Genomic DNA, 26,426 nt, shown 5'->3' on the forward strand with positions numbered 1-26,426 from the left:
CAAACCAACTGCACACACTATATATATCAAATATAATATTACCAATAAATAATAAATAAGCAAAAAAAATAATTAAATTAACAAATAAAATAACTCTGCATTTGAGTCCACCTCCCCCCACTAAACCGTAACAAGAAAAGCACTTATAAATGAGAATAACCCGCAAAAACAACTTCAGTTCACTAGAGAGAGTAAAGACTAGTTTCTGGATGAATAGAAGAAGGTCATGTGAAGGTCTCATCAGGGTTGCTGCAGTTGGTCTGCCGGTTTAGGTTCAGCAACAGTATGTGCTTAAAGAATGAGGTCAGCTGACTACCTGAATATACTGAATATAGACCAGGTTATTCCATCAATGGATTTTTTTTCCCCCTGATGAACACGGCCATATTCCAAGATAACAATGTCAGGATTCATGGGGCTGGAATTGTACAGTACAAGAACAGAACAAGATCTCTTTCTGTTTTTGCTTTAGTTGAAGGTGGTTGCATTTTTTTCTCTCCCTCCCTTCTCCTTATCACTCCTGCTTGGCTTCTCTTGTTTTGTCTGACACTGCTATTCCGTAAGAGACTATCTTTACTCTGCTTTTCCAAAAGAAATGGATTTGAATAAATGGTTCATAAAAACAAAGGGATGCGTGGGAGACATGTGCGGACCGTGCAACTGGCGACTCTTTCCGCGGGGGACATCGAAGACGTCCACCTTTTTGGCACAATGATCACAGGGTTTTTGCTGATTGGATTAGGCATTGCTGAGATTTTTTTGATGGTCCTACACTGTGCTCTTTAGAGCACAGTCTAGGGCAGGGGTTGGCAGTTAGTTTTGGCCGCAGGCCAGATATTTTCCAAGCCATTACATGGTGGGCCACCAAAAAAATTGTTTTTGGAAAATGAAGCAGGTAAACCCAGGAAGAAAGGAAAAAAAACACACCTCTCCTTACACGGGGATCGAACTTGTCGCTAGGATCACGGTCCTTTAAACTACCACTGCGCTGGCTAGTGAATTGAGATACAAGTGGACCTCCTGTCCTGTCCTGTTTCTCCTTCTGTTATTGTATGGATGGGTTGATGGCTAATTTCGCCGGTACTTGTGACCATATGACAAAGGCAATTCTGATTCTGAAGATCTTGGGAAACATTAATGCAATTTCGGACAGAAATAAATGTTGAGACATTGCCGAAGCTTGTGTGGAAATGATACCACAGTGTATGCATGCTGTAATTATAGCATGAATATTAGAGTGTGTGAACTTTTTTTGGTCAGGCAGTGTATATTAATGTAATTTAAAGCTTATGAAAATAAAGTACCTGCACAGTAAGCTGAATAGCAGAAAATTGTCTTGACAAACTCATAGACGTAATAGTTTCCTGGACAGGCTTTGACTCGAATTGGGAATGATCTGTAGTAACAGCAGTCACTTCCATAATTCCCACAGATCCCACGAGTGACTATTCCATCAGATATCTGAGGATGAGAACCGCTGAGCCACAGAGGAACATTAGTTCCACATCTGGAGACATTGACGCAGCTCTCTGGCATCTGGGTGCTCATCCCCTTATACAGCAGCCTGTACCATCCATTCCAGTTAGTGGATCTGTCACAGTTGGACCCTTCGGTCTCATTAGTGCCTCTCCATGATTGGTTCAGAGAAGTATAGTTACTGCAGGGATCATAACTGGGAGTGTCGACAACAACTGTCACAGATGAAATAAATGTTAATAATTCTGTTAAGTGTATCAGTTACAGTATACAGTGCAACAATAAGAACATGTGAATGAAATTGGTGTTTTTAACAGTCTGCATGTAATCTAATGTGTGCATACAATAACTATATAATGACTTATACTGACTTTAGCACCTCTCGTACTGTAATAACTAGTGTTTGGTTTGATCAACACACTAAACCTCAAGTAGACCCCAATTATGTACTAATAAATTATCGTACAGGCTAATGCTTAATTAGTAGTGAATAAATGCGTTACGAACAATAAAGTACAGACTGTGAAGCATTTCTGTGCCATTATTGATATGAGGATCTATTTGCTATAAAAAAGGGGAAAATTTTGAAAAGAAAAAAAAAAAAAACAGTCGACTTTGTACAAGTACAATTCCGCTTCCATTAATGTTAGAGTACAATAGTACAGGTAAGAACAGAGTTTACCTGCACAGTATGTTGGCATTGGAAGGGATACAGTTGGTTTGACGAGTCTGTAGACGTAGTAATTTCCTGGGCAGGCCTTAACCTGGATTGGGTTTGATCTTGAGTTTTTAATGCACTGTTTACTATCAATGGTATCTGGATAGAATCCATAGATGTCTCTGGTGACGATGCCGTCCTCTGGGAGTGGATGAGGTCCACCTAGTAAGAGTGCTGTGTAACCTCCACACGCCATGTAACTGAAACACCAGTGCAATTCAGGAATCTGAGCACTACTTCCCTGAAGATACAGCCGGTACCAGCCGTTCCATTCAACGAGAGTGTCATCATAGACACTGCTGTAGTAGTAATATAGAATTGGGTTTCTCCCGTTACTGGAGAAATTTCTGTAGACACTGCAGGGGTCAGAAGTGATGTTTGCTGTGTTTACTGTAGAAACAGGAAACTCAGTAAGCTGAAGATGTAGTGTAAACGGGTTTTAAGGTACATGTGATGAGATGAATGTAGGACAATGCTTTGAATGAGACTGTGATCAAATTGTGATCAATACCATAAAAGGCATTGACAGCCTTGTCTGGAATTGATCACGGATATAGCCCGGACTGACTATAGCAACTTTATATGACTATAGCTTTTGGCTACGTGGTTGGGTATTTACTTTAAAGTTGACATTCTTCTTAACACCGCAAAACCTTGGGCAGTGGCTATTTAAAGAGCTAAGCTGTAAGTCATGTGCTTGTCGCAGGGTTGTTATATGTGGAGGTATGATCAGCGGGGTAGTTATTTAGCAGGTACCCATGATAAGAAGTGCATTGAGGTTAATAACTTGCCTGTTGTTTGTGGCAGGGGGTAATTATAGGCTTGTTCACGAGGAATGTTGGACAAGATGTTAATGTGAAATACTGTACATTGATGACCAAGTAACTTCATGAGATTAGGTACTATGTACTGTCATTACTGTACTGTAGGTCTATGAAAACATTACTACAAGAACTTAACAAACTGTCTGTGATTCACATATTAAATAGCATAATAAAAAATAATAATAGATTGTTTGAAAAGTCATCAGTGAAACTTACCTGGGGCTTCAGTGCTGTTTGCATTTATTGAGTCGGTGACTGGAGTGATGGAACTCACATCTGAATGAAGAATACATTCCATTTAAAAATATATATATTTTTAATCTATTGAAAACATTGAGTAAAGCTTTTGAAGTGAATCTGAGTACCTGCACAATAAGCTGCATAGGAGGTGTTTGGATTGACAAACTCATAAACGTAGTAATTTCCTGGACACGCTTTAACTCGAATTGACACAGAGTAATCACAGCAGCCACTCCACCCACTCCTACTCCCACAGGCCTGACGAGAGATAATTCCATCTGATATTTGAGGGTGAGAACCATTCAGCCAAAAGGTGATATATGTGCCACATCTGTCATAAGTAGTGCAGCTCTCTGGCATCCGGATGTTCATCCCATAATACAGCAGCCGATACCAGCCGTTCCAGCTGAAGTATTCATCACAGATCCACAAACCAGTAGCATTAGTGGCTCTCCAGGGCTGATCCAGAGCGGTGTAGTTGTAGCAGGGATCACCTGTGGCTGTTTAAAAAATAAACCATTAAAATATCAATAAGTGTTGAAGAATCAAAGTCTGTTTACTGATATGTCTCTATTTTTTCTGTTTCTGCTGACAATTCTTAATATCTATTAAAACCTAACAACAATTTTATTTAAAAAATATTTACTAATCTCTGTGGCTTTAAACTAACTAAAAAGCTAACTTTCAAAAATAAAATAAAGCAAAATAAGGCAAATTAGGCAAATATTGGATTTTTATTATTTTAGTTGAGTATAAATTTTCACAGTGTCTACTTACAGTAACACTGAAATAACTTTATCGTTGTCATGATTAAATATCTTTTGATTTTTATAGTTTTGTAGTTTTAGGGTTTTACATTACATAATGCATACTGTACAGCTCCTAGTTTTAGGACTGAATCAGATACAGGCTAGCTAAACAGAAAGGTAGGACTAACAAAACAAGAAGAATATTTACGAGTTCTCTTCTGGTGGAATGTGTGCTAACTTTCAAGCTGATTTTAAAAATAATTAATAAAAAGTTCATGCTGCATGCTATTTGTATGATTTTTGTGTAGGTACTTTATTGTTGGAATGGGTGCTAATGTGTAGTTAGTGTAGTGAGGAGTTTGTTCTCTTCATTTGTGTTGTCAGTAAGTTTAGATTGTATAATATTTTCTACGTTTCAATTCTCTCCAAAATAATATTAACATCCTAGTACTGGGCTGAGGGCTTGACTCCTAAAAATCACATTAGTTTTACACATTCTATAAATACTGTTTGTTTGTTTTCAGAGGCAGCAAAAAAGAGAACGCTTAAAAATAATGAAGCTGAACTTCATGAATTTTTGCACCAGGAGTGGCTTAGTTATCCAAAAGCAGTGTGTAAGACTGGTGGAGGAAAACTTGCCAAGATGCATGAAAACTGTGATTAAAAACCAATGTTATTCCACCAAATATTGATTATTTCTGAACTCTTAAGTCAAGTAGTTTTCAAGTCAAGTAGTTTTATTGTCAATACTGCATATGTACAGGACATACAGAGAATTAAAATTACGCTACTCTCCTTCCCAATTTTACAGCAAGTACAGATAATAGATATAATAAAGGAGAATGGGAGACACTATGTGTACAATACAGCAGGGACACATTAGACATACATGAGACAAAAACAATTTTTTTTTCTCTCTTGAAAAACTAACAAAATTATTAGACATTTTACAATGCAAAAACAGTCTCAAATACATAATATCTGTCAGTATTTAACTTGAAACTAAATCACAAACAGTTAATTATCAACTATGCTAAAATATAATTGGGAATCAGCAAACCTACTTGGAGTGGTGGTTGGTTTGGTGCTACTGGGGTCTGTAGTAGTAGCAGTAGTAGTAGTAGTAGAAGAGACTGGCATGATGGTCTTCACATCTGAAAACAACATTTTAAACAAAAAAAAAAAAACATTTTATTTCTGTATAAACATGCTAAACCATTCATCTGACTTGGATAACAATGCCCAGTTTAAAATCTGAATTGAGAGTTCACTAACTAAATACTTTTTATATGATTTTAAATAGCTCTATATATGTGACTAAAACAACAATCCCCGTTTAGAAACAGGAGCTGCACTAGTTACATCTAAAACAAGACAAGCTGATGTCAAAACATCTAATAAGAACTGTAACTGTTCACTTTTATGGATAGATTTTTTAACAAATATAATGCAGAATGTGTGCACTGCCTGACCAAAGAAAAGGTCATCAAAACTAGAATTCAGCAACATGTTGTTTAGTAGTGAAAGTAAGAGCTTTCCCTCACTCACAATGCAGTGGATGGGAACTAAACAGCTGTGTAGCTTTAAGAAATGTAAGAAAGCGGCATGTGCCGCCAACCACCAGCAGAGGGCCTGGACACTGCGGTGGAAGAGCTGGTGGATCTGGGGCAAAAAACTCCAAGTCCCAGAATCCCCAGCGGTAATTAGTTCAGATCAGGCTCAGCTGTGAACACAGCTTAAAAACCCCAGCCAAACCTCAGTTCACCGTCACACCTTTGTAGAGGGGTGACCGGTAACAGTGGGTATTGAAGAAAAGAGATTAGAAAGAAAAGAACTCTTAAAAGAAGCCACAAAGAAAAGAAGAGATCCAAAAAGAAACAAAGGCTCACAAAAAAGAGAGATCTTAAAAGAAGCCACAAAAAGAGAGAGAAAAGATCTCCAGTTTATTTTTGAACTTTTGGTTTTCAAGAAGTCTTTCCTAAGTTTCTTAAAGTTTGATTTCATTTCCTTTGTTTGAGCCATGCCATGTGGCAGCAGATCCTTTGTTTGATTTTCCCGCCCTTTTTCTTCACTGCCACATTTAAGGCCCTCATCCAAAGCCACTGCACACACCCTACGTAGTGCAGTGGTAGCACACCCGTCTGGAGTTCCAAAGGTTGGGAGTTCAAATCCCGGTTCAAGCACTTCATCACAGATACACCAAACCAACTGCACACACTATATATATCAAATATAATATTACCAATAAATAATAAATAAGCAAAAAAAATAATTAAATTAACAAATAAAATAACTCTGCATTTGAGTCCACCTCCCCCCACTAAACCGTAACAGAAGGTGTGACCATTAAAATGGACCCAGCAGAGTTGGGATCTCTCAAAGAGGCTGTGCAGCACCAGGGGGCAGCCATTGGTCGCCATGAGCAGCTGCTGCTTGAGATCACACAGCAACTTGCCCTGTTGATTCAGAACCAGGCCAGTAACCCAGACGCTGCACAGCCTGCACAACCTACCCCGTCTCCTCCTATCCCCGAGGTGGCTGTAGCTGGACATGATGCCCAGGTGGCTACTCCAGAACGTTATTCAGGGGAATCAGATAAATGCAGAGGGTTCCTGCTACAGTGCAGTCTAGTGTTTGAGCAGCAACCCTCTCGGTTCCCCACTGAGCGCTCTAAAGTAGCCTTCATGGTGTCCTTGCTCACAGACAGGGCTCTGGCATGGGCCACAGCTCTATGGGAGCAAAACTCCCCCGAGTGTGCCACAGTCCAGGCTTTTACCAAGGCCTTACGCCAGACGTTCTACCAACCCTTGGGAGGAAAGGAGGCAGGGCCCAGGTTGCTAGACCTTACGCAGGGTGCACGCTCAGTGGCGGAATACACCATTGAGTTCCGCACCCTGGCAGCTGAAAGTGCGTGGGGTCAAGAAGCCTTGGCAGCTATCTTCCAGCGGGGCCTAAATAGTAGAATTAAAGACGAGCTGGCCGCTCGAGATCTTCCCTCCACCTTAACCGAGCTGTATGATGTATGCATCCGCCTGGACAACCGCATGCGTCAGAGAGCTCGGGAAAGGGCTCGGAGTACTCGTGCCCCAGGTTTTGGGCACCACTGGTCGGGTGACTCCATCCAAGGTGTATCTCCGCAAGATGCACCCGAACCCATGCAGCTGGGAGGTGCCCGTTTACCTATTCAGACAGCAGGCGAAGGCTTTAAAACAGCTCCTCGCAGATTGGGAAACGGTAGGGTCTAACCCGGGCGGGGGAATCGGCCTTAGACCCTGTGGTATCCCCCATATCAGGACTGCATCTCTTTGTAAAATTAGCCTGGCCCCCTCAACAACATACCTCACTAACAGCTTTTATAGACTCTGGGGCTGCAGGAAGTTTCATTGACACCTCCCTTGCAGCTAGTTTGGGCCTCCCAGTCGAGCCTTTAGAGCGTCCGCTACCTGTCCTCGCTATAGACGGGAGGGTTGTAGGCTCCGGCCCTGTGACCCATCGCACCAAACCAATAATCCTTCAGGTGGGGGCCCACATGGAACAGGTGGAATTGTACCTGACTCAGGCTCCCCACCTGAAGCTGGTGCTTGGGTATCCCTGGTTAGAGCTTCACAACCCGCGTATAGACTGGTCAACCCACTCAGTCTATGCTTGGGGCCCATTTTGTCAGGGGAACTGTTTAAAGCTCAATAAAGCACTTCCTCGGGCAGTTCCACCAAAGGAGATGCCCATACCTCACCTAGACAGAGTTCCTAAGGAATATAGGGACCTCTGTGAGGTGTTCAGAAAAGAACAGTCCCAGGTCCTGCCCCCACACAGGCCATACGACTGTGCAATTGACCTTTTACCAGGCACAACTCCACCCAGGGGTCGATTGTTTGCACTCGCTCCTCCCGAGCGTGCTGCCATGGACACCCTTATTCGTGAAGCCTTGGAGTCAGGCTTCATACGGCCTTCCTCATCACCAGCAGGGGCTGGATTCTTTTTTGTGGGGAAAAAAGATGGTGGACTTCGTCCCTGCATAGATTACAGAGGACTGAACGCCATTACTGTGAAGGACCGTTACCCCCTTCCCTTAATGCAGACAGCTTTTGAGGCACTGCAGCAGGCCTCAATTTTTACCAAATTGGACCTGCGCAGTGCCTACAACCTGGTTCGCATACGGCAGGGGGATGAATGGAAAACGGCCTTCATTACCCCAACAGGGCACTACGAGTACCGTGTAATGCCCTTTGGTCTCATGAACGCCCCCGCAGTGTTCCAACGCTTCATTAATGATGTACTGCGGGAGGCCTTGGACCAATATGCATATGTCTACCTTGACGACATATTGATTTACAGCCGGTCACTAGAGGAACACATAGGACATGTCCGACGGGTTCTCCAGTTGCTCTTGGAGAACCGTCTATTTATAAAACTCGAGAAGTCTGTGTTCCATTCAGAGACCGTATCGTTCTTGTGGTTCGTGGTATCCAAAGGCACCCTTCGCATGGATCCAGCCAAGATCAAGGCTGTCAAAGACTGGCCGCGCCCTTCCACTCTTAGGCAGGTCCAGTCTTTCCTGGGGTTTGCCAACTTTTTTCGGCGTTTCGTGCGTCAATTCAGCACGGTGGCAGCACCCCTTACTGCCTTAACCCGAAAAACCCCGGGGCCCTTTCGCTGGACAGCGGAGGCTCAGAAAGCCTTTGAAGAAATCAAGGCTAGGCTAACCTCACCACCAGTTTTACAACTGCCGGACCCCAATGAACCATTTATCGTTGAGGTCGACGCTTCAGATGTAGGTGTGGGAGCGGTACTCTCCCAACGCCAAGGGCCAACAAAGAAATTACACCCCTGTGCGTTTTACTCTCACAGGCTTACCCAAGCGGAGCGCAACTATTCTATTGGAGACAGGGAGCTCCTGGCAGTGAAGTTGGCCCTGGAAGAATGGAGGCACTGGCTCGAAGGGGCCAAACATCCATTTTTGGTGTGGACAGATCACAAAAAACTGGCCTATATACAGCAGGCCAAACGATTAAACCCACGTCAGGCCCGGTGGGCTCTATTCTTTGGTCGCTTCCATTTTGTTCTGTCCTATAGGCCAGGTTCCAAAAATACCAAGCCTGATGCCCTGTCTAGATGTTGGGTCCCTCCTGGACCTGAGCCAGCCCCTGAATCAGTTGTCCCTGCCTCCAAAATAGTTGCCCCCCTCCGCTGGGGTATTGAGGAGTCCATTGCACGAGCCCTCCAACAGGAGCCTGACCCAGGAGGTGGCCCCCCCTGGTCGCCAGTATGTGCCATTGGCCGTCCGCCAGCAGCTCCTGCAATGGGGACATTCCTCCTCTTTTTCTGGCCATCCCGGGGCAGTCCAAACTACGGAGTTCCTCCGAAGGCGCTTCTGGTGGCCAGGGATGGACAAAGACACTCGTGCTTTCGTGGCTTCTTGTGAGGTATGCCAAAAGAACAAGGCACCCAGGTCCCGACCGCCCGGTCTCCTACACCCATTACCGATCCCATCCCGTCCATGGTCCCATGTATCACTGGACTTTGTGACAGGTCTTCCACCATCAAAGGGCAACACGGTTGTAATGGTGCTTGTGGACCGCTTTTCCAAGGCATGCAAGTTTGTGGCGCTGCCCAAACTCCCCTCTGCCAAGGAAACTGCGGATCTACTTCTACAACACGTGGTGAGATTACACGGCATGCCCCAGGATCTTGTGTCAGACCGGGGGCCCCAGTTCGCCAGCCGGTTTTGGAAGGCCTTTTGCAAGCTGATGGGAGCCACAGTGAGTCTCACTTCCGGTTTCCATCCGGAGTCGAATGGGCAAACCGAGCGGGTAAATCAAGACCTTGGCCAACTGCTGTGTTGCCTCACTGCAGGCAACCAGACTTCCTGGACCGACCAACTGCTCTGGGCAGAGTATGCCCACAACACCCTGTGGCATTCATCCTTGGGTATGTCACCCTTTGAATGCCAATTCGGGTTCTCCCCTCCGCTGTTTGTGGAACAGGAGAGGGAAGTGGGTGTATCCTCTGCTGAGCAGTATGTCCGTCGGTGTCGCAGGGCCTGGCAGAAGGCACGCGCCACCTTGCAGGCGACCTCAAAGGCCAGGAAACGGGTCGCAGATCGTAAAAGGAGCCGTGCCCCACAGTTTCGTGTGGGTCAACGTGTGTGGCTGTCCACCAGGGACCTTCCGCTGCGAGGAGTCTCGCATAAACTGGCACCCAAATTTGTGGGCCCCTTTAAGATCTTGCGGAGGGTAAATCCGGTCTCATATCTGTTGCAACTTCCGTCTACCATGAAAGTGCACCCGACATTCCACGTGTCCCACCTACGTCCATTTGTGTGTGGAGCCCCCTCACCTGGAACTCGACCCCCTCCCCCACGTCTTGTGGGCGGTTCTCCTGCATTCACAGTTCGGCGTTTGCTGGACGTGCGTAAGGTCCGGGGCAGCACCCAGTATCTTGTTGACTGGGAGGGTTACGGGCCGGAGGAACGTTCGTGGGTCCCTCGGAACCGAATCCTTGACCCGGCTCTGATCCGGGATTTCCAGCGTGATCGTGCTGCTGGCTTGGGGTCGTCAGGTGCCGCCCCTAGAGGGGGGGGTACTGTAAGAAAGCGGCATGTGCCGCCAACCACCAGCAGAGGGCCTGGACACTGCGGTGGAAGAGCTGGTGGATCTGGGGCAAAAAACTCCAAGTCCCAGAATCCCCAGCGGTAATTAGTTCAGATCAGGCTCAGCTGTGAACACAGCTTAAAAACCCCAGCCAAACCTCAGTTCACCATCACACCTTTGTAGAGGGGTGACCGGTAACAGTGGGTATTGAAGAAAGGAGATTAGAAAGAAAAGAACTCTTAAAAGAAGCCACAAAGGAAAGAAGAGATCCAAAAAGAAACAAAGGCTCACAAAAAAAAGAGATCGTAAAAGAAGCCACAAAAAAAAAAAAAATCTTAAAAGAAATAAAGGCTCACAAAAAAAAAAAAAAAAAAAAAAGAGATCTCAAAAGAAACAAAGGCTCACAAAAAAGAGAGATCTTAAAAGAAGCCACAAAAAGAGAGAGAAAAGATCTCCAGTTTATTTTTGAACTTTTGGTTTTCAAGAAGTCTTTCCTAAGTTTCTTAAAGTTTGATTTCATTTCCTTTGTTTGAGCCATGCCATGTGGCAGCAGATCCTTTGTTTGATTTTCCCGCCCTTTTTCTTCACTGCCACATTTAAGGCCCTCATCCATAGCCACTGCACACACCCTACGTAGTGCAGTGGTTGCACACCCATCTGGAGTTCCAAAGGTTGGGAGTTCAAATCCCGGTTCAAGCACTTCATCACAGATACACCAAACCAACTGCACACACTATATATATCAAATATAATATTACCAATAAATAATAAATAAGCAAAAAAAATAATTAAATTAAGAAATAAAATAACTCTGCATTTGAGTCCACCTCCCCCCACTAAACCGTAACAAGAAAAGCACTTATAAATGAGAATAACCCGCAAAAACAACTTCAGTTCACTAGAGAGAGTAAAGACTAGTTTCTGGATGAATAGAAGAAGGTCATGTGAAGGTCTCATCAGGGTTGCTGCAGTTGGTCTGCCGGTTTAGGTTCAGCAACAGTATGTGCTTAAAGAATGAGGTCAGCTGACTACCTGAATATACTGAATATAGACCAGGTTATTCCATCAATGGATTTTTTTTCCCCCTGATGAACACGGCCATATTCCAAGATAACAATGTCAGGATTCATGGGGCTGGAATTGTACAGTACAAGAACAGAACAAGATCTCTTTCTGTTTTTGCTTTAGTTGAAGGTGGTTGCATTTTTTTTCTCTCCCTCCCTTCTCCTTATCACTCCTGCTTGGCTTCTCTTGTTTTGTCTGACACTGCTATTCCGTAAGAGACTATCTTTACTCTGCTTTTCCAAAAGAAATGGATTTGAATAAATGGTTCATAAAAACAAAGGGATGCGTGGGAGACATGTGCGGACCGTGCAACTGGCGACTCTTTCCGCGGGGGACATCAAAGACGTCCACCTTTTTGGCACAATGATCACAGGGTTTTTGCTGATTGGATTAGGCATTGCTGAGATTTTTTTGATGGTCCTACACTGTGCTCTTTAGAGCACAGTCTAGGGCAGGGGTTGGCAGTTAGTTTTGGCCGCAGGCCAGATATTTTCCAAGCCATTACATGGTGGGCCACCAAAAAAATTGTTTTTGGAAAATGAAGCAGGTAAACCCAGGAAGAAAGGAAAAAAAACACACCTCTCCTTACACGGGGATCGAACTTGTCGCTAGGATCACGGTCCTTTAAACTACCACTGCGCTGGCTAGTGAATTGAGATACAAGTGGACCTCCTGTCCTGTCCTGTTTCTCCTTCTGTTATTGTATGGATGGGTTGATGGCTAATTTCGCCGGTACTTGTGACCATATGACAAAGGCAATTCTGATTCTGAAGATCTTGGGAAACATTAATGCAATTTCGGACAGAAATAAATGTTGAGACATTGCTGAAGCTTGTGTGGAAATGATACCACAGTGTATGCATGCTGTAATTATAGCATGAATATTAGAGTGTGTGAACTTTTTTTGGTCAGGCAGTGTATACTAATGTAATTTAAAGCTTATGAAAATAAAGTACCTGCACAGTAAGCTGCAGTGCAGAAACTTGTCTTGACAAACTCGTAGACGTAATAGTTTCCTGGACAGGCTTTGACTCGAATTGGGAATGATCTGTAGTAACAGCAGTCACTTCCATAATTCCCACAGATCCCACGAGTGACTATTCCATCAGATATCTGAGGATGAGAACCGCTGAGCCACAGAGGAATATTAGTTCCACATCTGGAGACATTGACGCAGCTCTCTGGCATCTGGGTGCTCATCCCCTTATACAGCAGCCTGTACCATCCATTCCAGTTAGTGGATCTGTCACAGTTGGACCCTTCGGTCTCATTAGTGCCTCTCCATGATTGGTCCAGAGAAGTATAGTTACTGCAGGGGTCATAACTGGGAGTGTCGACAACAACTGTCACAGATGAAATAAATGTTAATAATTCTGTTAAGTGTATCAGTTACAGGATACAGTGCAACAATAAGAACATATGAATGAAATTGGTGTTTTTAAAAGTCTGCATGTAATCTAATGTGTGCATACAATAACTATATAACGACTTATACTGACTTTAGCACCTCTCGTACTGTAATAACTAGTGTTTGGTTTGATCAACACACTAAACCTCAAGTAGACCCCAATTATGTACTAATAAATTATCATACAGGCTAATGCTTAATAAGTAGTGAATAAATGCGTTACGAACAATAAAGTACAGACTGTGAAGCATTTCTGTGCCATTATTGATATGAGGATCTATTTGCTATAAAAAAGGGGAAAATTTTGAAAAAACAGTCGACTTTGTATAAGTACAATTCCGCTTCCATTAATGTTAGAGTACAATAGTACAGGTAAGAACAGAGTTTACCTGCACAGTATGTTGGCATTGGAAGGGATACAGTTGGTTTGACGAGTCTGTAGACGTAGTAATTTCCTGGGCAGGCCTTAACCTGGATTGGGTTTGATCTTGAGTTTTTAATGCACTGTTTACTATCACTGGTATCTGGATAGAATCCATAGATGTCTCTGGTGACGATGCCGTCCTCTGGGAGTGGATGAGGTCCATCTAGTAAGAGTGCTGCGTAACCTCCACACGCCATGTAACTGGAACACCAGTGCAATTCAGGAATCTGAGCACTACTTCCCTGAAGATACAGCCGGTACCAGCCGTTCCATTCAACGAGAGTGTCATCATAGACACCGCTGGAGTAATATAGAATTGGGTTTCTCCCGTTACTGGAGAAATTTCTGTAGACGCTGCAGGGGTCAGAAGTGATGTTTGCTGTGTTTACTGTAGAAACAGAGGAAACTCAGTAAGCTGAAGATGTAGTGTAAACGGGTTTTAAGGTACATGTGATGAGATGAATGTAGGACAATGCTTTGAATGAGACTGTGATCAAATTGTGATCAATACCATAAAAGGCATTGACAGCCTTGTCTGGAATTGATCACGGATATAGCCCGGACTGACTATAACAACTTTATATGACTATAGCTTTTGGCTACGTGGTTGGGTATTTACTTTAAAGTTGACATTCTTCTTAACACCGCAAAACCTTGGGCAGTGGCTATTTAAAGAGCTAAGCTGTAAGTTATGTGCTTGTCGCAGGGTTGTTATATGTGGAGGTATGATCAGCGGGGTAGTTATTTAGCAGGTACCCATGATAAGAAGTGCATTGAGGTTAATAACTTGCCTGTTGTTTGTGGCAGGGGGTAATTATAGGCTTGTTCACGAGGAATGTGGGACAAGATGTTAATGTGAAATACTGTACATTGATGACCAAGTAACTTCATGAGATTAGGTACTATGTACTGTCATTACTGTACTGTAGGTCTATGAAAACATTACTACAAGAACTTAACAAGCTGTCTGTGATTCACATATTAAATAGCATAATAAAAAATAATAACAGATTGTTTGAAAAGTCATCAGTGAAACTTACCTGGGGCTTCAGTGCTGTTTGCATTTATTGAGTCGGTGACTGGAGTGATGGAACTCACATCTGAATGAAGAATACATTAACTTTAAAAATATATATTTTTTTAATCTATTGAAAACACTGAGTAAAGCTTTTAAAGTGAATCTGAGTACCTGCACAATAAGCTGCAGTGCAGACGTTTGGATTGATGAACTCATAAACATAGTAATTTCCTGGACACGCTTTAACTCGAATTGACACAGACCATTGACAGCAGCTACTCCCTCTCCCACAGGCCTGACGAGAGATAATTCCATCTGATATTTGAGGGTGAGAACCATTCAGCCAAAAGGTGATATAAGTGCCACAACTGTAATAATTAGTGCAGCTCTCTGGCATCCGGATGTTCATCCCGTTATACAGCAGCCGATACCAGCCGTTCCAGTTGAAGCGTGCGTCACAGATCATCACACCAGTAGCATTAGTGGCTCTCCAGGGCTGATCCAGAGCGGTGTAGTTGTAGCAGGGATCATCTGTAGCTGTTTAAAAAATAAACCATTAAAATATCAATAAGTGTTTTTAATCAAAGTCTGTTTACTGATATGTCTCTATTTTTATTAATATCCATTAAAACCTAACAACAATTTTATTAAAAAAATATTTACTAATCTCTGTGGCTTTAAACTAACTAAAAAGCTAACTTTCAAAAATAAAATAAAGCAAAATAAGGCAAATTAGGCAAATATTGGATTTTTATTATTTCAGTTGAGTATAAATTTTCACGTTGTCTACTCACAGTAACACTGAAAAAACTTTATCGTTCTCATGATTAAATATCTTGTGATTTTTTATAGTTTTGTAGTTTTAGGGTTTTACATTACATAATGCATACTGTATAGCTCCTAGTTTTAGGACTGAATCAGATACAGGTTAACTAAACAGACAGTTAGGACTAACAAAACAAGAAGAATATTTACGAGTTCTCTTCTGGTGGAATGTGTGCTAACTTTCAAGCTGATTAAAAAAATAATTAATAAAAAGTTCATGCTGCATGCTATTTGTATGATTTTTGTGTAGGTACTTTATTGTTGGAATGGGTGCTAATGTGTAGTTAGTGTAGTGAGGAGTTTGTTCTCTTGATTTGTGTTGTCAGTAAGTTTATATTGTATAATATTTTTTACGTTTCAATTCTCTCCAAAATAATATTAACATCCTAGTACTGGGCTGAGGGCTTGACTCCTAAAAATCACATTAGTTTTACACATTCTATAAATACTGTTTGTTTGTTTTCAGAGGCAGCAAAAAAGAGAACGCTTAAAAATAATGAAGCTGAACTTCTTGAATTTTTGCACCAGGAGTGGCTTAGTTATCCAAAAGCAGTGTGTAAGACTGGTGGAGGAAAACTTGCCAAGATACATGAAAACTGTGATTAAAAACCAATGTTATTCCACCAAATATTGATTATTTCTGAACTCTTAAGTCAAGTAGTTTTCAAGTCAAGTAGTTTTATTGTCAATACTGCATATGCACAGGACATACAGAGAATTAAAATTACGCTACTCTCCTTCCCAATTTTACAGCAAGTACAGATAATAGATATAATAAAGGAGAATGGGAGACACTATGTGTACAATACAGCAGGGACACAAATAGACATACATGAGACAAAAACAAGGTGCAGTGGTGTGGGGGAGAAATAGATATATAAATATAAGTAAAAAAAAGAAATATATATATATTATATAAAAGAGTGGGAGACACTATATGTTCAATACAGCAAGACACAATAAACATACGTAAGACAATAGTGCAATATTGATGGTGATTGAGATGGGATGACAGTATAAATAGTAAATAACAGTAGTGCAAATATGTTATATAGCTTAAGGCTGGTAAAGTGAATGAGTGCTAAAGTTCTTAAAAGTTCACAGTTTAAAACTTTATGAATAGGAACTTGTTTTCTTTGCATTATTTGAGGTCTGAAAGTTCTGCATCTTTTTTGTTATTTCAGTCATTTCTCATTTTCTGTAAATAAATGCTCTAAATGACTGAAATATTTTTATTTGTAATTTGGGAGAAATGTTGTCTGTAGTTTATAGAATAAAACAACAATGTTCATTTTACTCAAACATAAACCTATAAATAGTAAAATCAGAGAAACTGGTTCAGAAACTCTCTTAGAAGCTCTCTTCATTTTTCCACAGCTGTATAGTGTTAATGCAAAAACATAAGTATTATCCTTTAAACTGACATTCATATATGATAGTTATATTTTGTGAATGTAATGGTATATTAACTACATGAAATCGTATAAGATCAATGATTATAAAGGAAGATAACTCACATAAATACATAAATATTTTAATAAGTAAGAGTATCTCTATAGTTATTTTTAACAGCTTAGCAGATTTATGTATCACTACAATACCTTCATATTCAGATTAGTTCATCTATAACTACAGAAAATTGCCTTGATCTTTGATCTCTATGCAAAGAAATTTCATAAAATGTTTTATAAATAAAATTTAAATCAAACGTTCTTATATAATTTAAGTGCACCCAGTCTCTCAAACTCTTCTAAAACTGTATTTGTTTAATAAATCTTTCTAAAAAGTTAGTTTTAAGCTTTACTTACTTTGGCCATTTGCGATTCCAGAAAGTAAGACCACAGTGATCACTGTTGGAAGGATAGATTAAAATTAAAGATAAATAAATTACTGTACAGAATTCACACATACAGCTGTGAGTAAACACTTTTTAACAAAGATCTAAATTGGATGGATAGTTTTCTTTTTCCTTAATAAATAGGCTTGTCAACCACGTATTTAATATTGTGTGTATAAATTGTGCCGAGTAGTATATTTAATGTGTTTTATGATAGTAAAAAACCTATTCAATTTTTTTCTCTTTTTTTAACAAAATTATTAGACATTTTACAATGCAAAAACAGTCTCAAATACATAATATCTGTCAGTATTTAACTTGAAACTAAATCACAAACAGTTAACTATCAACTATGCTAAAATATAATTGGGAATCAGCAAACCTACTTGGAGTGGTGGTTGGTTTGGTGCTACTGGGGTCTGTAGTAGTAGCAGTAGTAGTAGTAGTAGTAGAAGAGACTGGCATGATGGTCTTCACATCTGAAAACAACATTTTAAACAAAAAAAAAACATTTTATTTCTGTATAAACATGCTAAACCATTCATCTGACTTGGATAACAATGCCCAGTTTAAAATCTGAATTGAGAGTTCACTAACTAAATACTTTTTATATGATTTTAAATAGCTCTATATATGTGACTAAAACAACAATCCCCGTTTAGAAACAGGAGCTGCACTAGTTACATCTAAAACAAGACAAGCTGATGTCAAAACATCTAAAAAGAACTGTAACTGTTCACTTTTATGGATAGATTTTTAACAAATATAATGCAGAAAGTGTGCACTGCCTGACCAAAGAAAAGGTCATCAAAACTAGAATTCAGCAACATGTTGTTTAGTAGTGAAAGTAAGAGCTTTCCCTCACTCACAATGCAGTGGATGGGAACTCAAGGGATTAAAGGGACTAAACAGCTGTGTTGCTTTAAGAAAAGCACTTATAAATGAGAATAACCCGCAAAAACAACTTCAGTTCACTAGAGAGAGTAAAGACTAGTTTCTGGATGAATAGAAGAAGGTCATGTGAAGGTCTCATCAGGGTTGCTGCAGTTGGTCTGCCGGTTTAGGTTCAGCAACAGTATGTGCTTAAAGAATGAGGTCAGCTGACTACCTGAATATACTGAATATAGACCAGGTTATTCCATCAATGGATTTTTTTTCCCCTGATGAACACGGCCATATTCCAAGATAACAATGTCAGGATTCATGGGGCTGGAATTGTACAGTACAAGAACAGAACAAGATCTCTTTCTGTTTTTGCTTTAGTTGAAGGTGGTCGCATTTTTTTCTCTCCCTCCCTTCTCCTTATCACTCCTGCTTGGCTTCTCCTGTTTTGTCTGACACTGCTATTCCGTAAGAGACTATATTTACTCTGCTTTTCCAAAAGAAATGGATTTGAATAAATGGTTCCTAAAAACAATTGACACCATCTTCTGGATGAGAAACCTGGGTTCGAGGGAACTTGCTTGGACTGATGGAATATTGACAGCTGGCTACACAAGGGATGCGTGGGAGACATGTGCGGACCGTGCAACTGGCGACTCTTTCCGCGGGGGACATCGAAGACGTCCACCTTTTTGGCACAATGATCACAGGGTTTTTGCTGATTGGATTAGGCATTGCTGAGGTTTTTTGATGTTCCTACACTGTGCTCTTTAGAGCACAGTCTAGGGCAGGGGTTGGCAGTTAGTTTTGGCCGCAGGCCAGATATTTTCCAAGCCATTACATGGTGGGCCACAAAAAAAAATGTTTTTGGAAAATGAAGCAGCACTCTAAAAAACAGAGGTACGATATGAGTACTTTTTTGTACTCAAAGGTACACTCTTCATAATTGTACCCTCAAAGGTACAATATTGGTCTTTACAGGGTCAGATTTGTTCCCTCTGAAGTACAAAGTCATTTCTAACAGCAATAAGTACAAATTTGTACCATTTAACCAGCCAAAAGGTACATTCAGTATTCTGTATCACTGCACTGATAAACAATATATATTTTAATTGCACAAATTTTTTATTTGAACGCCAGACAATTTTGGATCATCAAGTTTTTGACACATATTCAGTTGATGATAACGTTTATAATCTTTATAATCTTTACTTGCACAAAAACCATGGGTACAAAAAAGGACTTTCACTGAAAGGTACTTTTTTGTACCTCAGTATAAGGTACAGCCCCAGCGACAAGCTTTGTACTCTTTTAGGTACAAATCTGTACTTACTTTTCTTAGTGTGAGGTAAACCCAGGAAGAAAGGAAAAAAACACACCTCTCCTTACACGAGGATCGAACTTGTCGCTAGGATCACGGTCCTTTAAACTACCACTGCGCTGGCTAGTGAATTGAGATACAAGTGGACCTCCTGTCCTGTTTCTCCTTGTATATTATTGTATGGATGGGTTGATGGCTAATTTCGCCGGTACTTGTGACCATATGACAAAGGCAATTCTGATTCTGAAGATCTTGGGAAACATTAATGCAATTTCGGACAGAAATAAATGTTGAGACATTGCCGAAGCTTGTGTGGAAATGATACCACAGTGTATGCATGCTGTAATTATAGCATGAATATTAGAGTGTGTGAACTTTTTTTGGTCAGGCAGTGTATACTAATGTAATTTAAAGCTTATGAAAATAAAGTACCTGCACAGTAAGCTGAATTGCAGAAAATTGTCTTGACAAACTCGTAGACGTAATAGTTTCCTGGACAGGCTTTGACTCGAATTGGGAATGATCTGTAGTTACAGCAGTCACTGTCATAATTCCCACAGATCCCACGAGTGACTATTCCATCAGATATCTGAGGATGAGAACCGCTGAGCCACAGAGGAACATCAGTTCCACATCTGGAGACATTGACGCAGCTCTCTGGCATCTGGGTGCTCATCCCATTATACAGCAGCCGGTACCATCCATTCCAGTTAGTGGATCTGTCACAGTTGGATCCTCCGGTCTCATTAGTGCCTCTCCATGATTGGTCCAGAGAAGTATAGTTACTGCAGGGGTCATAACTGGGAGTGTCGATAACAACTGTCACAGTTGAAATAAATGTTAATAATTCTGTTACTTAAGTGTATCATTTACAGTGTACAGTACAACAATAAGAACATGTGAATGAAATTGGTGTTTTTAACAGTCTGCATGTAATCTAATGTGTGCATACAATAACTATATAACGACTTATACTGACTTTAGCACCTCTCGTACTGTAATAACTAGTGTTTGGCTTGATCAACACACCTAACCATACCTTCTAGGTACTGAAGACCCCAATTATTTACTAATAAATTACCACACAGGCTAATGCTTAATAAGTAGTGAATAAATCAGTTACAAACATCTAATTCAGACTTAAGTGAGCAAAGAACAAGACATTAATAAGCTCCTAAGTTGGATTGCTAATAAAAAAAAAAGCCTATGAAGTATTTCTGTGCCACTATTGGTATAAGAATCTATTTTCCATGAAAGCGGGAAAAAAGTACAATTCCGCTTCCATTAATGTTAGAGTACAATAGTACAGGTAATAGCAGAGTTTACCTGCACAGTATGTTGGCATTGGAAGGGATACAGTTGGTTTGACGAGTCTGTAGACGTAGTAATTTCCTGGGCAGGCCTTAACCTGGATTGGGTTTGAGCTTGAGTTTTTAATGCAATGTTTACCATTAATGTTGTCTGGATAGAATCCATAGATGTCTCTGGTGACGATACCGTCCTCTGGGAGTGGATGAGGTCCACCTAGTAAGAGTGGTATGTAACCTCCACACGCCATGTAACTGAAACACCAGTGCAATTCAGGAATCTGAGCACTACTTCCCTGAAGATAAAGCCGGTACCAGCCGTTCCATTCAACGAGAGTGTCATCATAGACACTGCCGTAGGAGTAATATGGAATTGGTTTTCTCCCGTCACTGGAAAGATTTCTGTAGACACTGCAGGGGTCTGAAGTGCTGTTTGCTGTGTTTACTGTAGAAACAGAGGAAACTCAGTAAGCAGAACATTTTGTGTAAACGGGTTTTAAGGTACATGTGGTGGGATGAATGCAGGAGAAGACTTTAAACGAGACTGTGATCAAATTGTGATCAATTCCATAAAAGGATTTAGCCAGGACCGACTATAACGACTTTATATGACTATAGCTTTTAGCTCTGTGGTTAAGTATTTACTTTGAAGTTTGTGCTAGGACCTACTTACAGTTTGACATTCTTCTAAACACTACAAAACCTTGGGCAGTGGCTATTTAAAGAGCTAAGCTAGAAGTTAGGTGCTTGAAGTGGCAGGTGATGGGCATGGAATGGCAGGTTATGGGCTGTTCTGGGATCAGTGCATATGAACTAGGAGACAACTAGCTCTCTGAGTGAAGTGCTGGAACCTCTCCTTAGATAGCCGGAGCATACACGGCTTAAAGTCGTACACAGGCCAGAAGATCTTTCCATCCACTCTTTTCCTCTGTTTCATCTTCTCACAGACTTTAAGACACTTAAGGACTGTTTGCTGTGTTCATGATGGACACAGTGCTGAACAACACCATGATAAGAACTTGTTGCTCAGACACGCTGGAGCTCATCACGTCATTGGAACTGGACAACAAGCTGTTAACTGGACTCTGCTGACGTAATCATATTGATACGTTCTGTCCAATCACATGTCATTTGCATAAATGTATAACTGCTTAGATAAAATCTGAAGGGTTCTCTCTCTCTCTCGACTGACTTTCCTTCTTTTTCTCTCTCTCTTTCTTTCGCTCTGGGTTGTGAATGTGTTGATCTATCAAGATTTTATTACACTATGTGTTCACTCGTTGATGTACTTTTACTCTTTTCTAATATATTTTTATTAATTTTGTTCCTTTTATATATATCTGTAATTCTGAAACTATTTTCCAGTAAACTATAATATATTTTAAATTCTAAGCTCTGACTCATTGGTCATCTCTTCATGTTCTGGGATTTCTCACATCCGAGTTTCATCTAAGTCATGCTGTGGTAAATTACCCTACAGCTATGCATTATTATGCTATAGTGCACTAAAGTGTTCTTGTTGTCACGTCTGGTGCCGTTAGCTCCTCTGTCCCTTCCACATCAAGCTCTAACGGAGGTTCTCAGGTTAACAACTACACTACCCAAAATGCACCACCCGCTGACATCACGCACTCACCTGACCACGTGACACCTCACCTGCTTCCTCCAGGAAGTCCCGAATACTGATTACTGGCACTATAAAGGTGCAGCCAAACAGCCAAAACCATATTTTAAATATGCTTACAGTAAAATTATAATACAATTAATGAGTATTACAACTGTATTACTATTATATTATACACCAGGTATATTAGGAATGTACTAAGAATTGTTGTTAAAGCTCCACTAGGTAGGATTGAGATTTTGTGCTCGTGGGCTCCCCCTACAGTTGTAGAGTGTAATAAATGTTTCAGGCGGATTTTAGTTTCTCTTTCTCGTTTTCTGGCTTTCACAGACATATTGGGTCTCTCTCCAGCTTCTGCCAGAGTGTCTGTATGTTAGTTTGTAAAGAATGAAGCAGTAGTCCTTGTAGAACTGTTAGAACTAAAGGTCTGAAAGCAGGTCGCAGTTCTCGCGAGCGTCGGTTGCGGCCGCCTCGGAAAACGTACAGAGTCTGGTTTGAGCTCAGAGGAGCTCCGGCACAGAGACGAGAGCACCGCTATTCCTCCTATAACAACTCAATGCAGCGCTGCAGTGAGTTTCAAGCTGTAATTTTACTTCTTTAAAAAGATAAAATAAATCAAGAGAATCCTACCTAGTGTGCCTTTAAATATATGTGATCTTTTTACATTAGAAAACAAATATGATTCTTGTTCCTGTCTTTTGTAAGAAGCATATTTTTAGTATACTTTGTAGGGTATAAAAATATACTAATATACAGTACTACAATTTTTAGCGTGTTACAAATTTACTTCACATTTTTTATTTGACATTTTAATGTGTGATTTAACACTGTATCCTATAATTTACTTATATTTATATTTTCCTAATTATAACAACACATCATAGAAATACATTTTAACTGATAAACTAATGTAATACCTAAATGTATATATTTAAAAAAAATACCAATAATGTAGTAATTTAATTTCTTTCTAAAAAGTTCCATAATACATTGTACTTTAAGTGAACTACTGTAACAGCTGTTTTAAAAACACTTTCCTAAAAATGTACAAAAGTATATATATGGGAATATGTATTTTAGAAGTATGTTGAATAATATTAAACTAAAAGTGTACTTCATAGTATTTTATTTATTTAAAAGTATGATAAAATTTGTACTTTAACACATTTGATGAAGCATAATATTAATATTTAATATATTTTAAGTACATAAATCTGTTATTATATTCACAGCATACTTAGACATTTCTCAATATGTTTTAAGTACAATTAATTACATATTATTTTTTTCACCAGGGCAGTGACACTTACCTGGGGTTTCAATGCTGTTTATATTCATAGAGTCGGTGACTGGAGTGATGGAACTCACATCTGAATAAAGAATACATTAAACTTTAAAAAATATATATTTTTAAATCTAATGAAAACACAAATTAAAAGATTGAGTAAATCTGAGTACCTGCACAATAAGCTGCATAGCAGACGATTGGATAGACGAACTCATAAACGTAGTAATTTCCTGGACACGCTTTAACTCGAATTGACACAGAGAATGCACAGCAGCCACCATTCCACCAGCTCCCACAGGCCTGACGAGTTACGATTCCATCTGATATCTGAGGGTGAGAACCATTCAGCCAATAGGTGATATAAGTGCTACATGTTTCATAAGCAGTGCAGATCTCTGGCATCCGGATATTCATCCCATAATACAGCAGTCTGTACCAGCCGTTCCCGTTGAAGCGTGCGTCACAGACCCACAAACGAGTAGCATTAGTGGCTCTCCAGGGCTGATCCAGAGCGGTGTAGTTGTAGCAGGGATCACCAGTAGCTGTTGAAGAATCAAAGTCTGTTTACTAATATGTCTCTATATTTTCTCTTTCTGCTGATATTTCTTTATTTCCATTAAAGTTCACTAAAGCTAACAAAAAAAAAATATTTAAAAAATATTTACTAAAAATATTCTCTGTGGCTTTAAACTAACTAAAAAGCTAACTTGCAAAAAATAAAAATAAAATAAGGCAATTTTTTTTGATTCCAGTTGAGTATAAATTCACAGTGTCTACTCACAGTAACACTGAAATAACTTTATCGTTGTCATGATTAAATATCTTGTGATTTTTTATAGTTTTGTAGTTTTAGGGTTTTACATTACATAATGCATACTGTACAGCTCCTAGTTTAAGGACTGAATCAGATACAGGCTAGCTAAACAGACAGTTAGGACTAACAAAAGAAAAATAATATTTACGAGTTCTCTTCTGATGGAATGTGTGCTAACTTTCAAGCTGATTTATTAAATAGTTAATATAAGCTCATGCTGCATGCTATTTGTATGGTTTTTGTGTAGGTACTTTATTGTTGGAATGGGTGCTAATGTGTAGTTAGTGTAGTGAGGAGTTTGTTCTCTTGATTTGTGTTGTCAGTAAGTTTAGATTGTATAATATTTTTTACGTTTCAATTCTCTCCAAAATAATATTAACATCCTAGTACTGGGCTGAGGGCTTGACTCCTAAAAATCACATTAGTTTTACACATTCTATAAATACTGTTTGTTTGTTTTCAGAGGCAGCAAAAAAGAGAACGCTTAAAAATAATGAAGCTGAACTTCATGAATTTTTGCACCAGGAGTGGCTTAGTTATCCAAAAGCAGTGTGTAAGACTGGTGGAGGAGAACATGATGCCAAGATACATGAAAACTGTGATTAAAAACCAATGTTATTCCACCAAATATTGATTATTTCTGAACTCTTAAGTCAAGTAGTTTTCAAGTCAAGTAGTTTTATTGTCAGTACTGCATATGTACAGGACATACAGAGAATTGAAATTACGTTACTCTCCTTCCCAATTTTACAGCAAGTACAGATAATAGATATAATAAAGGAGAATGGGAGACACTATGTGTACAATACAGCAGGGACACAATAGACATACATGAGACAAGAACAAGGTGCAGTGGTGTGGGGGAGAAATAGATATATAAATATAAGTAAAAAAAAGAAATATATATATATTATATAAAAGAGTGGGAGACACTATATGTTCAATACAGCAAGACACAATAAACATACGTAAGACAATAGTGCAATATTGATGGTGATTGAGATGGGATGACAGTATAAATAGTAAATAACAGTAGTGCAAATATGTTATATAGCTTAAGGCTGGTAAAGTGAATGAGTGCGTAAAGTTCTTAAAAGTTCACAGTTTAAAACTTTATGAATATGAACTTGTTTTCTTTGCATTATTTGAGGTCTGAAAGCTCTGCATCTTTTTTGTTATTTCAGACATTTCTCATTTTCTGTAAATAAATGCTCTAAATGACTAAAATATTTTTATTTGGAATTTGGGAGAAATGTTGTCTGTAGTTTATAGAATAAAACAACAATATTCATTTTACTCAAACATAAACCTATAAATAGTAAAATCAGAGAAACTGATTTAGAAACTCTCTTAGAAGCTCTCTTCATTTTTCCACAGCTGTATAGTGTTAATGCAAAAACATAAGTATTATCCTTTAAACTGACATTCATATATGATAGCTATATTTTGTGAATGTAATGGTATATTAACTACATGAAATCGTATAAGATCAATGATTATAAAGGAAGATAACTCACATAAATACATAAATACTTTAATAAGTAAGAGTATCTCTATAGTTATTTTTAACAGCTTAGCAGATTTATGTATCACTACAATACCTTCATATTCAGATTAGTTCATCTATAATTACAGAAAATTGCCTTGATCTTTGATCTCTATGCAAAGAAATTTCATAAAATGTTTTATAAATAAAATTTAAATCAAACGTTCTTATATAATTTAAGTGCACCCAGTCTCTCAAACTCTTCTAAAACTGTATTTGTTTAATAATATCTTTATAGTAAAGTAAAGCTTAAAGTTAGTTTTAAGCTTTACTTACTTTGGCCATTTGCGATTCCAGAAAGTAAGACCACAGTGATCACTGTTGGAAGGACAGATTAAAATTAAAGATAAATAAATTACTGTACAGAATTCACACATACAGCTGTGAGTAAACACTTTTTAACAAAGATCTAAATTGGATGGATAGTTTTCTTTTTCCTAAATAAATAGGCTTGTCAACCATGTATTTAA

The 26,426-nt window shown here is 39.6% G+C and overlaps 2 protein-coding genes across 2 annotated transcripts in view; both read right to left on the minus strand.

The window, feature by feature from the left end:
• Nucleotides 1–1,287: 1,287 nt before the first annotated feature.
• On the minus strand, nucleotides 1,288–5,147 carry LOC125785612 (uromodulin-like). The gene is made up of 3 exons (XM_049469518.1): nucleotides 5,072–5,147; nucleotides 2,159–2,584; nucleotides 1,288–1,691 (listed from the first exon to the last, which is right to left on the minus strand). The coding sequence occupies exons 1-3, from the start codon at nucleotides 5,145–5,147 to the stop codon at nucleotides 1,288–1,290; spliced, it is 906 nt and encodes a 301-aa protein (XP_049325475.1).
• Nucleotides 5,148–12,601: 7,454 nt separating this feature from the next.
• LOC111190894 (uncharacterized) overlaps nucleotides 12,602–26,426 on the minus strand; it is a 41,487-nt gene continuing 27,662 nt past the window's right edge. Inside the window, exons 18-26 of the mRNA XM_049469519.1 lie at nucleotides 23,767–24,138; nucleotides 23,619–23,678; nucleotides 20,827–21,129; nucleotides 19,810–20,196; nucleotides 17,561–17,653; nucleotides 14,804–15,049; nucleotides 14,535–14,594; nucleotides 13,460–13,882; nucleotides 12,602–13,005 (exon numbers count right to left, since the gene is read on the minus strand). Coding sequence (XP_049325476.1) covers nucleotides 12,602–13,005; nucleotides 13,460–13,882; nucleotides 14,535–14,594; nucleotides 14,804–15,049; nucleotides 17,561–17,653; nucleotides 19,810–20,196; nucleotides 20,827–21,129; nucleotides 23,619–23,678; nucleotides 23,767–24,138 — 2,348 coding nt within the window. The remainder of the gene's footprint in view (nucleotides 13,006–13,459; nucleotides 13,883–14,534; nucleotides 14,595–14,803; nucleotides 15,050–17,560; nucleotides 17,654–19,809; nucleotides 20,197–20,826; nucleotides 21,130–23,618; nucleotides 23,679–23,766; nucleotides 24,139–26,426) is intronic.

The sequence above is a fragment of the Astyanax mexicanus genome, chromosome 21, assembly GCF_023375975.1.
Source record: "Astyanax mexicanus isolate ESR-SI-001 chromosome 21, AstMex3_surface, whole genome shotgun sequence".
Lineage (NCBI taxonomy): Eukaryota > Metazoa > Chordata > Actinopteri > Characiformes > Acestrorhamphidae > Astyanax > Astyanax mexicanus.